This window comes from Lactuca virosa, chromosome 5, assembly GCF_052849685.1.
Source record: "Lactuca virosa cultivar CGN04683 chromosome 5, Lactuca_virosa_CGN04683_v6, whole genome shotgun sequence".
Lineage (NCBI taxonomy): Eukaryota > Viridiplantae > Streptophyta > Magnoliopsida > Asterales > Asteraceae > Lactuca > Lactuca virosa.
The window spans coordinates 70,308,931-70,325,034 of NC_136430.1; the positions used below are offsets into that span (position 1 = coordinate 70,308,931).

Sequence of the window (16,104 nt, forward strand, 5' to 3'; positions counted from 1 at the left end):
ATATTTGAACTTGTAAACGTTAAATTCATGATTTATATATGTATGTATGTATGTGTAGGAAAATAGGAAAAAAAAAGAAAATTATAGAAACCGGTTGATCCGACGGTTAAACCGGTTACCATACCGGTTCAACTAAAAAACCTGTTTTTAAAACATTGGCCCCACGGCGTAGCAAAGTTGTTCCCTCATGATTATTATTATTTTTTTTTTTTTGTGCATACAAGACAAGAGTCTTTAGTGTGGGAGTTCCAATTCCAAGTGTGGGAGTTCCAATTCCAATATGGGATATAAACCACATTGATTTATTTTAATATGCAGAAATGATTATTAAAAGAGACAAGGGTGCCCATAAAGAGAAAATTAGCAATATAAACACTTTACATATACATAAGTCAAATAAATAAACAAGGTTCTCTAATCCCCGAATAGAAATGAAATTCTCGACGAAAATGTCATTTTCATTTGATCCCACCACTAACTTGAACAACTTGGTTGAAAAAAGCGTGCATGTAATAAGAGATCAACTTGAACTTATGGAGGCAAGTTGCACATCTCGTATGACTTGTTTGGATGAGGTAAATATAATTTATTAGCTAGAAGAAGATATATTAATAAAATGGGTTTCCCGGCCCCCCGCTATGCGAGGATTTGGGGGAGGGGCTCGCTCTTTGCGCGATATGCGAAGACATTGTAGTACATCACGAACCCTTCTCCTGATCAGTCCTTCTGTGGTTTGGGTAGGATTTGAATTAACTTGGTTTAATCATGTGGTGTGTTTACCATGTCTTCATTCACAACCAACTAAGCCATTAAGTGATTGTTTATCAGTGCATCTAACAATGAGCAGACCAGAGAAAAAGAACGTCTCGTAATCAATGCCAACGGTCATCAAAGGTTCTTGAAGCTTCCCTAACCTAGTCAACGATATATTAATATTTAATTTTAAATCATTGTAAAATATTAATTATCAATACATCAATAACTTATAATTACTTCATCCACACAAATCATGTCATGCTTGATGTGCACCTCATCGGTTGTGCTCTCGAGTCCCACGCATCGTTGTGCATGATGAACAACGCCTCGCCTCCTTACTCCATGTGCCTCACACACACTCATCACATTTTTTCTCATCATGTGAAATTTCATACTACTTTAGGCTTCGAGTGTTTATGAAACAACTTCTCCTCCCAAAACAAAAGTGAATCCACCTACCAACCTCCGACTTAATGAACCTAATATCCCCTCTTGGGCCCCTTATTATATTTGAAATTCTTGAATACAGGTTATAAACCTACATGTTAGGGCTTGGATAAGGTTTATTTATTATTTATTATTTAGTCAGAGACTTTTACTAGTCAAATGCAAAATACTTGTTTTACCATTTACTGTAGAAAATTCTCTTTCTTCCACACAAATCGACGTCAATCTTTGTAGGGACAAGGCTTTAATGATACATATGACAATGATATCGCAAATTACATCACAATGTTTAAGCCTGAAAATAGAAACTCATACTTCACTAAGGTAATGATAATCAATTAATCATTGGGGTATATAATATAAAACTAAACAAAACAATTGTATGAATGATCACAAAACCAATGTAACACCTCACAATCACATACCCCGAAGTGATATTTCCAACTGCTCTATCTTCTTAGCCATATCATGTTTCCCACAATTCTTTAATCCATCAGTCACCATATCAAAATGTCGTGACATTGGTGACAATTTAAATTCAATCATCTCCATCAAATAATTACCAGCTTCAACATATCTCCCACCACGCACACACATCTTCAAAATCATACTATAAACAGGTCGATTTGGTGGATGCCCTTTCACCTTCATATCACTAAAAAAACTAAACGCATCATCAAACCTTCCATTCCTAAAAAGCCCTTTCAAAATCGGAGCATATAAACTCGGGAACGGCTTATTCCCATCTTCAATCGATCTATAAAGAACACTAAACGCCTCATCAATCTTCCCAATCTTTGAAGTTGCAGTGATCATGATCTTGTAAGTATCGATATCAGGACATAACCCTAATCTACAAACATCATGGTAGAGAGCAATACAGAAATCAATCTCACCCCATTCGCATATAGCTTCTGATAATGTATTAAATGTGGTGACATCACATACGAAGCCCTCTTTTGTCATTTTACGCACTAACCCTTTTGCTGATTCAAGATAACCAGCATTCAATAAGCCATCAATCAAAAGATCACGACCACGAACAGGTGGATTGAACCCCTTTTGACTCATTTCTTCTAAAAAACTTTGGGCTTCTTTCATCTTTCCAGCAGAGCACCACCCGTTGACTAAAACAGAGTAAGTTTTTTTATCTGGGGTCATTCCTTTACGAACCATTCTTCTAACCAAAGCATATGCTCCTTGAAAATTCTTGACTTCACAAAGGGCAAAGAGTAAGGAATTGTGTATTTCAGTGGTTTGGGTGCAATTAAAGTTCTTGCATTTGTTAAAAAGCTCAACAGCTTGATCGATAAGCCCGTTTTTGCCATAATGCTCGATTATAAAAGAAACAACAGATGATGAAATTGGGAGTTTTTGGGTTTTCATCTGGTGTGCGACCTTCCACATGGTCTCCCAATGGCGGGTTTTGGCTAAGATTTTGAGGAGTTCTTCAAATTCAACGGTGGTAGGTTCGTATTGGGGGTGTTGGGTTCGAACCCAATTGAAGAAACGGAAAGATTCGATACCTGAATTGGAACAGCTGCGGAGTACACGATAAACAAGCTCTGAATTGACGATTCTGGAAATGCACATTTTGTTTAGGGTTCTTTCTAAGTAGATATCACGGCGCACAATGTTGGAAATGTGATGAATTGTAGCAAAATAATCGTCGTTTGTTCCGTGGTCTCTTGCCCTGCCATTACTCATCTGGTCTGTCATGGCGGTTTTGAGGGTTCTGAAAGCTGTGCCGATGGAGAACGTGGCGGTGGCGGTGGTTCTTTTTACCGCCGTCAATCTTGTAAAGAGAATCATTGGAGATGGATACGCTTTGTATTTTCTACTCCCAATTTCACGGTTTGTTTAGCAATTCAAGAAATTTGATACCTGGATAAATTTACAACGAGGATAAAGTCGATCCAAAATCACTGAACAATTTTACCATGAAAAACATATGCTTTTTGCTATAAAGGATTATCAAGAGTTTGAATTGATACCTGGAACGAAGGGGGAGATTCTGTTCGGAATTAGGGATTTTTGTAGAAGAGAAGACGAGAGAGTTGAATATGAGAGAAGGAACGTGTGATTGCGCCATTGTAGTTTATCGATATGAAAGGTTGTTGTGTTCCTCTGTGGCGGAAGAGATGTATGATTACCCGTTAACGACGACGACTTCTGCTGCGACGGAGTTAGGGAGGTGATGCCGGGACGAAGGAGGAGACGATGGTTGGGCCTAAGCCAGGCCCAAATAAAATATTATGTCGAAGCATTCGGGTTGGGCCGTTTCTTCCTAAAGGAAAACAAAGATAATAAATATTAGATAAAAATTAAAAAAGAGATTGTTTTACTGTATGTGGACAAAAATGTATCAGAACCTCCTTAGATAGTTTTCTGGAGATATAATTTAGAGAACTTTTAAACCAGAAATGGATGTGCTTGCACTATAAAAGGAATTTCGACTCTCCTATCCCACATTAAGTGTTTTCTTTACTGTTTCAACCATCCTACATTAGCTTCTATAGAAAACTTGTAGTGATAAACAAATAAGCTGCTCCAAAAGTTCCAACAACTTCAGATCGTTCTCTTTTAGAACCGAGCCTAGGTTGAATAATGTTATAAAACAAATTAGATGTAACTAACTAGTAAGTTGTTTATTCAAATCCATGAGTCCAAACAAAGAAAGAGTTTTAAGTAAGTCTACATAGACAAAAGGCAATGAAACCCCCTTGAATGTTTCCTACTATATGCTCCTCTGCTCTTTATTAGGTGTCCTTGTTGTCCGCATACACTTTTATTTGTCATGTCTCAATGGTCATACGTTATAACTTTAACAAATGTCATCATTAAAAAAATCTTCATATTTGTCTGGTTACTAAGCACTATTTAGTTCTGTATCAATAAAACTACACAAAAACAGCACAATTAAGGAAAGAAATCTATTAATATGATTTGTTGATACAAGAATGTTTGCCAAGGCAACAGCAGACTAAGCAAAATTATGATTGCCAATGGGGTTTGGATTGTTTGTTTCATGAATCAAAATATCTGATTTTGACAATTATGGTTCCTGCTTGGATCTAAACCCCAGCAAATGGTGACTAAGTAATGGTTGTCAATCAATTTTCAGCTTTATTGGTAGAGTTTCATCAGTTATAACAACTAACTCAAAGAGAAAAGGGCCACAGTGACGATGAATCTATCAGCTTGAACAACAACAGTTAACATGTAGATCAAAGGATTCTACTGCATTTGCATCACGGTGTCATTAAGATACATCCCCAATTTCTAGTTGGTTAAGACTTTTTAAAAATAACATAGCTCATTCTCCTATGTCAAATCTTTGAAGGAGCCAAATACAGTGCTTCAAGTAACTATCTATATATAATATAAGTAAGATGTTGGACAATTTTATTATGTGATCATGATATCAAAAATCTGCAAGCAATATTTATCACAACAGCAACAGCACATGCATACAATAGTAACATTCACATGCATAATCCTATAGTAAAGCCAACAGATAGCTTGAAAGAGACGTTCCTCTTCAGCAACTAAATACTAACTAAATATTTTTGGTGACCGAACTGGTTCTGTGAGAAATAACTCATGACAGGCTCAAATTCCTAAACCTTGACTATTCAAAATTCAGAAGACCCTGCTTCACTGAATTACTTAATACCAAATAGAAACCAATGTATGATGTGTCAGGTTCAAAAATACATTTAAAATCTGCACTCAAAGTAATTAAATGAATTGGTAACATTTGATTAGGGAAGACACAGGTGCAGACATGCAACTAACTATCTGATAAAGCAATGAACTGCAGTTAGGGGTCTTTCTTGTAAGCCTTAGTGAGCTCATATCAACTTTATAAGGTTAGGTATCATTGCTCTTAACTAAAACACACAGTCACATACGCCTTGTTACCAAAGTCATCTTAGATAAAAAAAACACTGGCATAGTGTAGCTAACTGAGCATTAGTGGGTATATAAAGAGCTGAAGCTTTCAATAAACAACGCTTCACAAGCTTCAATCAAAAGTCATTTTATAGCTCCATATTTGGAACCAGGGAGGTTATATGAAGTTAGGTACTACCAAAAGGACACACCCACACAAAACTCGATGGCATAACACAAATAGCAACAGTTAATCAAAACAAAAAGCAAGTTAAGCAAGCATATACTCCGAAAAACAATACTAACCAAGCCGCCACAGTCGTCACCACAACTAACCAGCTAAAAATCAGGCTAAACACACGAATATACATACATTGCATGGATAAATAAGGAAACCCCTTGAAGATATTCACGTTTAAAACCCAAAATTCCTTACTAAAACGCAAAATCTGCACAATATAGTGAGAAGATCAAATTTGCTAAACGTTTTCCACACCGAAATTCCGTTCAAATCAACAGTTTATTTAATTAGAAAAGAAGAAGAAAATACCAGGCCAAAGGCGTTACCATCGAAAAGTAAAATTAAAGGCTTTTGCTTTTTGGATGATAAAAAAATTAGGGTTTTGAGGGAAATGAAAAAGATGTGTACGAACTTACTTAGAACATTGAAGCAGAGACGTCGGTGGAGCTGGAAATCGGAGCTTCGTAGAGCTTTAACTTCGGAACTAGGGTTTGAATCGGTGAGAAAAACGGGGGAGGTCGAGAAGATGAGGGATTCAGAGAGAGATAAAGTGATCGTGTGAAATTTTCAACGAACTGTAGAATGAGAGCCTAGGCCCTGGACCTAAGCGGAGGTTCGGGTACGAGCCGTGTGGTTCGGATCGAGCCTGAAAGATTGCACCTCTCCCTCTCCCTCTCCTGGTTGTTATCAATAAGAGCGGTAAGTATGGGCAACGCCCCAAAAGGCGTTATTGCGTGTTATAACACGTGAACACCGCCCATCTTCCCCGTTATTAGGCGTTATTAGCCTGTGCGTTGCTCCCCGTTACCACCATAACATTTCATAACGTCGTTTTTTTGTCTTTTTCCCAATAACGTCGGTGTGGGCGTTGCCCACACCTACCAGTCTAAGAAATTCGAAAGAGGGTATCTATACATCATTTAAAAAACAAAATAAGGTAGAATCTGGACTTTTTTATTTTAGTTTTTCAAATTAATTTTATGAAATAATCATAAAATAATACTATATTTTTAGAACGGTATTTCTAATCGACATATTTGTTTTAAACCGAACTAACTTTAATCCCTGAGAATTGACGGAAAGACGTTACGGTGGTTGTGTTTGTTTTTTTTAATATTATTTTGATTATTTATATCTTCTCTTGAACAAAATATATATGAGAAATTTGTTTATTTAAGACAGAAGACATAAAAATATTTATTTATTTTCTAGAGATATAAAAAATATTTTAATTGAAAAAATTTCTAATATTTAGTTTTTAAAGTTTCTTTCTTTTTTAGAATGACAAACATACCTACTAAATTTACTTCTAATTTTATACATTTTGTCTAATACTTAATTTAAACCCTAGACCACATATGGAAATTACATATGAAATGAATAGCTTTCCAACCTGAGACTAGGATACACATCCTTTGGTTAAAGTTTGTTCTTTTATTTGTTTTTTTTTTTCAACTTGTCTTTCTAAAAAAATCCCTATTTATTTTTATGGGTTAATGTCATAAAAACCTTCAAGTTTTCAAGGTTTTGTCGGTTTTGTCCAAAGTTGAATTTTATGTTCGTTTTTACCCTAACATTTTCGAAAAAATGTTCGGTTTTAACCTTTTACCGGTGATAACAGGTTTTCCAGGTTACCATTATATTAAATTCGCAAAAAAACCCTTAAGTTTACCATTCTTTTGCGTTTTTACCCTTAAGTTTATAATTTTTTTTACCCTTTTACCCTAAGTATTTTTTTTCATAATATACGTATTCATGCAGAAAAATCATATTTATGTACGAAAAAATGTTTAATTAAATATTGTATTTTTTTTAATGTTATATATATATATATATATATATATATATATATATATATATATATATATATATATATATTTGTTTGTGTGTGTGTGTGTGTGTGTTTTTGCATTGTTATATCATTTAAAAAGATAAATAATATTTTTAGAATTATGAATACGTGTTTTATAGATATAGTTTTTAGAAGTATAAATACATATTTTTACATTTTTATATATTAATATGTATCTATACTTCTAAATATATATTTATACTTTAAACAAAACATATATCAAAATACATATTTACACTTCTAAAAATATATGTATATACTTATATAAACATGTTTATGATTGAACAAATTTTTTTTTATTGATATGTATATTTTTAAATACATAAAAATATGTATTTGTAGTTCTAAAAACATATTAATTTGTTTTTTTTACATCTTAAATGGTTTATCCAAGAAAAAAACCTATACACACACATACACACACACACACACATATATATATATATATATATATATATATATATATATATATATATATATATATATATAAAGAAATAACATTAAAAAATGTAAATACAATATTTAATTAAATTTTTTTCGTATATAAATATGATTTTTCTGCATGAATACGTATAATATGAAAAAAAAAATACATAGGGTAAAAGTGTAAAAAAAATTATTAACTTAAGGGTAAAAACGTAAAAAAAGTATAAACTTAAGGGTTTTTTGCGAAGTTAATATGATGGTAACCTGTTATCACCGGTAAAATGGTAAAACCGAACATTTTTTGGAAAATGTTAGGGTAAAAACGGACATAAAATTCAACTTTACGCAAAACCGACAAAACCCTGAAAACTTGAAAGTTTTTATGACATTAGCCTATTTTTATTTTTCAAATTGGTTTTTTTGTTTTTTTATTTGCTTTTTTTTCTATTTGTTTTGTACTATGTTGTTTCTTGTTTTTTTGTTGATTTTGTTTTGAATTTGAACATTGTTTTTATTGATTTTGGAACTTCATGGCTTTTGAAAATGGTAATAGTAGTGGTGGACAATGGTTCTTGTGATAAAGTGGTGAATCATGATGATTTTGTTAAATTTAATTTAATTTAAATAAAAATAAATAAATTTTAGCATGCACACCAAAAAAAAAAGTCTTTCTTTATATACAATGAAAACTTTTGCTCCATATTTCTTCTACAAACATGAAAAAAAAAACTATAAACAATTTAGACAAAATTGTAAATTTAGTCTTTGTGGTTTGTAAAAAAAACTGTGGATATTGTCCAAAAAATTTCCGACCTGCATGAATGGTCTAAAATCAAAAAAATTATGTGTTTTTAGTTCCAAAACTTGTAACGTCTCATTTTCACAACAAAAAATTTTCATTTTTATTAAGGTAAAACTTCACAATTTTAAATCCATTTTAAGAAAAAACATTTGTTCCAAATTACATTTGTTGAAAATCAGAGTATTATAATAAACACAGAATCCTCGACCTCAATGCTACTAATGAATGTGTACAGTCACGTCTTCGTCTTCCCATGATCGTCGATAGAACCTGAAAAATAAACAATTGGAAGCACATAGCTTAGTGAATTTCCCCCAAAATATCGCACACAACGGAACATATATAAGCATGCATATTGGGTCCATATTCATCGAACTTGGTTACCCCATGTTTGTTGGTCTGCCGCCTCAACCCAACCGCTCTTCTCGAGCCTTCGTGCCTACGGCTTACAACCGACCCGCACCTGGTCTCTTGGCCTACAGCACACAACAGGATTGCCTCAACCTCACCCACCACAATATGTTGACATATAAACAAACAAGAAATCAAGTTGGCACATAAGCACATGCATCTATCAATCTAACTGTCGAACTGTTCACGACCGCCTATTAGTTCCCTCACAGCACATTGCCGCACTACCGACAATTTCCAAGGAATGCATAGTCATATGTAACCAGAGGTGAGATAGACACTCAGACAGATGAGCCTACTCTAGAGCCACAACCAAACAAGGAATATGCAAGAAAGTCGAGATCAAGAGTCCTCAGGTCGTGAACAGTTCGACAGGTTATCACAGCACATTGCTGCACTACCGACAATTTTCAAGGAATGCATAGTCATATGTAAGTAAGGGGCTGTTTGTTTACCTTTTAATTGAAAAATTAAGAGGTAACCTCTTAAAAATTCAGATGTAGGGTCTTTGATAGCATCTTATTTTATGCCACTTAAATTAAAAAACACCTCTTTCTCAGACATGTGATTGCATCTGAAAAAATAAGGGCACGCGTGTTTCCTGTTTTGCCCACAACGACGCAACCTCTTTTTCCCCTCCCAACCATCAACGACGCCTCTCCTCCACTCCACACTGCTACAACTCCGATCCCCTCTCCTGCCGCCGCCGTCGGATTCGCCTGTGGCGCCTTCGTCTCCTGCTCCAGCTGCATCGCCTCCGGCATCATCTCCGGGTTTTCCCTTGATATTTCAGCCTCACTTTCCCTCTTCTCTTTCAATACACACGACGTTCCCTCACCCACTCCATCTTCGGAACCAGTCGGCCGGATCTTTCGCCAGTGCCGTCATCGCTGAAGCCTTCCAGGTCCCTCATCGACAACTCAACTTTTGGTAAGGTTATTTTTCCCCTAAAACTCGATTATTCTGTTTCAATCCCAATCCCAAACAGCATTCAAGCACGATGGTGAAAGTAAGCATTTTGTGTCGCTCTCTCCATCAATTTTTTTGGCTTGATTTTGTCTATCCTACCCCTTGTGTTGTTGCCCCTGTTCATCAAAGTGATTGCTACTTGTTAGGTTATATTTCAATTTTGATCTGATGTGGTCTATATGTGTTCATTCGAACATACAGCGAATGGTTTTACTTGATTGAACATACTTGTTTGATTGGAGTCGAACGCAATTGAGTCAATTATGTTCATCGGAGTCAAACATAAAAAGTCAAAATTGAATTCTTATTTGTTGATTCAGTGAATTTCAATTCTAGTTTTGTTCATGTTGATAGCGAATGGCTCGATATTGAGATTGGGAAGTCAGGTTTGATACCTGCATAGCGAAGATGACACAGTCGATTGGAATGATTGGAAACTATTGGCTAGTAATTATAATGAAATATTAGGTTGTTTAGTTTTCATTGTATTTTTTTGTAATATTGGGTGTAATGTTTAGCATCCTACTTCCATGGATTTTTTTCAAAGATATGATGTTGTAATTGAAAGAAATGATACAAAAGGGTAAAATTGTCATTTTTATCATTCAACACCAAAATTCAGAGGTTCAAACCAAACTGCATGGTAAAATTAACCACTAATGCTCAGTTAGCTACACTATGCCAGTGTTTTTTTTATCTAAGATGACTTTGGTAACAAGGCGTATGTGACTGTGTGTTTTAGTTAAGAGCAATGATACCTAACCTTAATAAGAACCTTAATATTTGTGCTTAGAGTTCTCTTTTTCTTTGCCCCATTAGAGGTAAATATTATTATTTTTTTCTTTTTTTGAGTTAATATTCACATATATACTAGTCATAGAAATAACTAAAAAGCACAAGTAAAACAATCTCTTTTTTAATTTTTATCTAATATTTATTATCTTTGTTTTCCTTTAGGAAGAAACGGCCCAACCCAAATGCTTCGACATAATATTTTATTTGGGCCTGGCTTAGGCCCAACCATCGTCTCCTCCTTCGTCCCGGCATCCCCTCCCTAACTCCGTCGCAGCAGAAGTCGTCGTCGTTAACGGGTAATCATACATCTCTTCCGCCACAGAGGAACACAACAACCTTTCATATCGATAAACTACAATGGCGCAATCACACGTTCCTTCTCTCATATTCAACTCTCTCGTCTTCTCTTCTACAAAAATCCCTAATTCCGAACAGAATCTCCCCCTTCGTTCCAGGTATCAATTCAAACTCTTGATAATCCTTTATAGCAAAAAGCATATGTTTTTCATGGTAAAATTGTTCAGTGATTTTGGATCGACTTTTTCCTCGTTGTAAATTTATCCAGGTATCAAATTTCTTGAATTGCTAAACAAACCGTGAAATTGGGAGTAGAAAATACAAAGCGTATCCATCTCCAATGATTCTCTTTACAAGATTGACGGCGGTAAAAAGAACCACCGCCACCGCCACGTTCTCCATCGGCACAGCTTTCAGAACCCTCAAAACCGCCATGACAGACCAGATGAGTAATGGCAGGGCAAGAGACCACGGAACAAACGACGATTATTTTGCTACAATTCATCACATTTCCAACATTGTGCGCCGTGATATCTACTTAGAAAGAACCCTAAACAAAATGTGCATTTCCAGAATCGTCAATTCAGAGCTTGTTTATCGTGTACTCCGCAGCTGTTCCAATTCAGGTATCGAATCTTTCCGTTTCTTCAATTGGGTTCGAACCCAACACCCCCAATACGAACCTACCACCGTTGAATTTGAAGAACTCCTCAAAATCTTAGCCAAAACCCGCCATTGGGAGACCATGTGGAAGGTCGCACACCAGATGAAAACCCAAAAACTCCCAATTTCATCATCTGTTGTTTCTTTTATAATCGAGCATTATGGCAAAAACGGGCTTATCGATCAAGCTGTTGAGCTTTTTAACAAATGCAAGAACTTTAATTGCACCCAAACCACTGAAATACACAATTCCTTACTCTTTGCCCTTTGTGAAGTCAAGAATTTTCAAGGAGCATATGCTTTGGTTAGAAGAATGGTTCGTAAAGGAATGACCCCAGATAAAAAAACTTACTCTGTTTTAGTCAACGGGTGGTGCTCTGCTGGAAAGATGAAAGAAGCCCAAAGTTTTTTAGAAGAAATGAGTCAAAAGGGGTTCAATCCACCTGTTCGTGGTCGTGATCTTTTGATTGATGGCTTATTGAATGCTGGTTATCTTGAATCAGCAAAAGGGTTAGTGCGTAAAATGACAAAAGAGGGCTTCGTATGTGATGTCACCACATTTAATACATTATCAGAAGCTATATGCGAATGGGGTGAGATTGATTTCTGTATTGCTCTCTACCATGATGTTTGTAGATTAGGGTTATGTCCTGATATCGATACTTACAAGATCATGATCACTGCAACTTCAAAGATTGGGAAGATTGATGAGGCGTTTAGTGTTCTTTATAGATCGATTGAAGATGGGAATAAGCCGTTCCCGAGTTTATATGCTCCGATTTTGAAAGGGCTTTTTAGGAATGGAAGGTTTGATGATGCGTTTAGTTTTTTTAGTGATATGAAGGTGAAAGGGCATCCACCAAATCGACCTGTTTATAGTATGATTTTGAAGATGTGTGTGCGTGGTGGGAGATATGTTGAAGCTGGTAATTATTTGATGGAGATGATTGAATTTAAATTGTCACCAATGTCACGACATTTTGATATGGTGACTGATGGATTAAAGAATTGTGGGAAACATGATATGGCTAAGAAGATAGAGCAGTTGGAAATATCACTTCGGGGTATGTGATTGTGAGGTGTTACATTGGTTTTGTGATCATTCATACAATTGTTTTGTTTAGTTTTATATTATATACCCCAATGATTAATTGATTATCATTACCTTAGTGAAGTATGAGTTTCTATTTTCAGGCTTAAACATTGTGATGTAATTTGCGATATCATTGTCATATGTATCATTAAAGCCTTGTCCCTACAAAGATTGACGTCGATTTGTGTGGAAGAAAGGGAATTTTCTACAGTAAATGGTAAAACAAGTATGTTGCATTTGACTAGTAAAAGTCTCTGACTAAATAATAAATAATAAATAAACCTTATCCAAGCCCTAACATGTAGGTTTATAACCTGTATTCAAGAATTTCAAATATAATAAACCTTATCCTCACACACACTCATCACATTTTTTCTCATCATGTGAAATTTCATACTACTTTAGGCTTCGAGTGTTTATGAAACAACTTCTCCTCCCAAAACAAAAGTGAATCCACCTACCAATCTAACTGTCGAACTGTTCACGACCGCCTATTAGTTCCCTCACAGCACATTGCCGCACTACCGACAATTTCCAAGGAATGCATAGTCATATGTAACCAGAGGTGAGATAGACACTCAGACAGATGAGCCTACTCTAGAGCCACAACCAAACAAGGAATATGCAAGAAAGTCGAGATCAAGAGTCCTCAGGTTATCCTACATGACTACATACAGCCCTAGGGTATCCCTCTAGACGATCACCAACCTACTGGTACGCTAACCAACATACCACTAATCTTGTATCCTAACGCACAAGGATATATATATATATATATATATATATATATATATATATATATATATATATATATATATATATATATAGGCTTAGATTATTATATTCAAAGTAATTATTGTGTTATTGTATGCATTAATGTGGGCCAATCATTTTACTTATTTTAAGAAAGTGATTAATACATATTATTGAATTAAATATAATTGATAAATACCATCAAATTTAACTAGAATGGTATTTTAGTCAATTAATACAGATTTAATAAAGGAAATTTGTATATTTTAAGGGATCATAGATTCTATTAATTTTAAAAATCCGATTTTACGAATTATAATGTTTTTAATTCGGGCATTCTGACAGAATATGTTTGAGTATGTTCAAAAATAAAAATATTCTAGAACCATAAAATAATAAAAATATTCTTCAACATATTTCTTGATCATGACTTTAAAATTTTCTTGTAGAATAACAAATTCTTGAACCAGCAATTTAAGAATTAAAACAAAAATTACATTATTTCTTATAGAATACATGTAACAATTGCTAAGAATTACATTTATTGTTAAAGAATAAAACTAAAAATTTCAAATCGGGAAAAAAAACATCAAAATCTAACAAAGACACTAATACATTCTAAAAGAATAAATGTTGCTAAGAGGCGTCGTTCAAATTTCGTGGTCCGTTCTTCAAGCATCAGCTTCTGTGGAAACAAATCCAATGAATAAATTAGTGAGAAAATATCCATATTTCATTCCAACATAATTGGAATTCGTGATTCCATTCTGATAGAATTTGAATTCATTTACCAATAATTATATTAATTCGGGGCATTCTAACAGAATATGTTCATGATTATCATAAAAAACATTATTTTCTGATAGAATACTATAAACGGAGAAATATCATTCAGTTGAAGCATTTTAGTGAGCGCTTGGTGTGCATCAAAACAACTTTCAATTTCCTGTAAAATTAAACAATCAGAACAAATTCCCAATTCACCAAAAATATTACACCTTGAAAGAATTAGACAATAAACCTAAACACATCCAAAATTTCTTTGATTTCTGTCAAACAATCAACCCAAACATCCATTCTATATATTGAAATCAAATCAAATTAAAAAAAAACCCATTTGAAGATTAAACTTCATTGGTTTACAGTAAATCAGTTAAAATAAGAAGAAGAAGAAGAAAGAAAGAAACCTGTACCCATCGACCTCCTTGTCTCTCGTTCTCACCTCACCAGAAAGAAAAAAGGAAGAAGTAGCAGAGCCGCCTACTGCCGCCGCTGATTTTGCTTGTCCCTGCCTAATCGATTTTGTTGTAATGGAATACACAGTGGTGTAGGGCACTGATTGATAAGAGAGTCACCGGAGAAGGGGGTCTGCCCCTCTCTTTCTCGTCTTTTCTTCGTCCTGTCAAACACAACAATCGAACGCCCCTGGATCAGTGTTGTTCCGATGCTTCTTCCCTCCGCACCTCCTCGCGATTTCCCAACTATCACAGAAGCTCCATCGACATGCCATTTTCCTTCGTTTCCCTTACCGTCAACGTATTCGACTGATTAGAGGGGTAGGGCACCGATCGATAACTGCGTCCTTCGAACCAACTGCCGCCTCTTCATCCCGTCGATTGAACCACCCACCTCTCTTCCCTTCACACACTATGCCGGAACCGGGAGAGAAGCAGTCGAGTGTTGATTGATTGTTAAAGGTCGATGTTTTCTGTCTAGGGTTTTAAAGCGGTAAATGTAAACGATTTTGCCTAAATTAAAGGGTTTATGATTTGAATAATTACATACCAAAAATAATTAAAAGCTAATATTACAATTTTACCCCTATCTAGGTTTTTAAAATGATTGGTCCACATTTATGCATACAATAACACAATAATTACTTTAAACACCTGAACCTATCTCTTTTTTCTCTCTCTCTCTCTCTCTCTATATATATATATATATATATATATATATATATATATATATATATATATACACACACACACATATATCTAGCATATCATTACAGCACAACAACACGCTATACACAAGGATACATAACTAAGTCTCCAAGAATGTATAGCCATATGTAACCAGAGGTAAGATAGACATCTGGACAGATGATCCCACTCTAAAGCCACATCCAAATAAGGAACATGCAAGAAAGCCTAAATCAATAGTCCTCAGGCTATCCAATGTGACTACATACAACCTCTAGGGCATTCCACTAAACAATAACCAAAACTAGTGGGTCAGTATTTGTGTCTTCGACCCACAAGTACATTGAGGAAAACTCACCTAAACCGAAGAATCCAGAAACACTAGGACGCGATCCCATTTCTGCACTGCTTGCTCCCTCTAACCTTCTAACACCAAAACATGGTAGAATCTTAATCAACAGCCCAAATCCTTCAAGTTTGACTCAAAGTCAAACTGGTCAAAAAGTCAATGGTCAACAAAATTCAACGTTCAACAAGTCAACTGCCCCTCACAACGTGGAAATATATTGGTCACATCATGACCCACTAAAAGACAAAATAGTTGCGGTCCTTCAATCCTCATGGTGCGGCAGGCATAATCTCACGTCGTAAGAACTATCTGAAGGGCAACTTGATGAGTTAAGTCCTTAATCAATCAATTCATTAATCCATTTCCTCCAGAAGGCTTCTTTATACCCTAAAAGCCATAAAAATCGATGATTTACAGTCTTGCATGTCCCATGC

The 16,104-nt window shown here is 35.0% G+C and overlaps 2 protein-coding genes across 3 annotated transcripts; one reads left to right on the plus strand and one right to left on the minus strand.

Annotated features, from left to right (window-relative positions):
• Nucleotides 1-1,491: 1,491 nt before the first annotated feature.
• LOC145114967 (uncharacterized) lies at nt 1,492-5,987 on the minus strand. 2 transcript variants are annotated; one of them, XM_079051096.1, is made up of 4 exons: nt 5,755-5,987; nt 5,404-5,546; nt 3,198-3,490; nt 1,492-3,087 (listed from the first exon to the last, which is right to left on the minus strand). In XM_079051096.1, the coding sequence occupies exon 4, from the start codon at nt 3,013-3,015 to the stop codon at nt 1,621-1,623; it is 1,395 nt and encodes a 464-aa protein (XP_078907222.1). In that variant the 5' UTR covers nt 3,016-3,087; nt 3,198-3,490; nt 5,404-5,546; nt 5,755-5,987; the 3' UTR covers nt 1,492-1,620. The 2 variants fall into 2 exon arrangements, with proteins under 2 accessions (XP_078907222.1, XP_078907221.1); XM_079051095.1 differs by lacking the exon at nt 5,404-5,546.
• A 4,809-nt stretch (nt 5,988-10,796) lies between these two features.
• LOC145116923 (uncharacterized) lies at nt 10,797-12,754 on the plus strand. The gene is made up of 2 exons (XM_079053218.1): nt 10,797-11,048; nt 11,159-12,754. The coding sequence occupies exon 2, from the start codon at nt 11,231-11,233 to the stop codon at nt 12,623-12,625; it is 1,395 nt and encodes a 464-aa protein (XP_078909344.1). The 5' UTR covers nt 10,797-11,048; nt 11,159-11,230; the 3' UTR covers nt 12,626-12,754.
• The last annotated feature ends 3,350 nt before the right edge of the window (nt 12,755-16,104 follow it).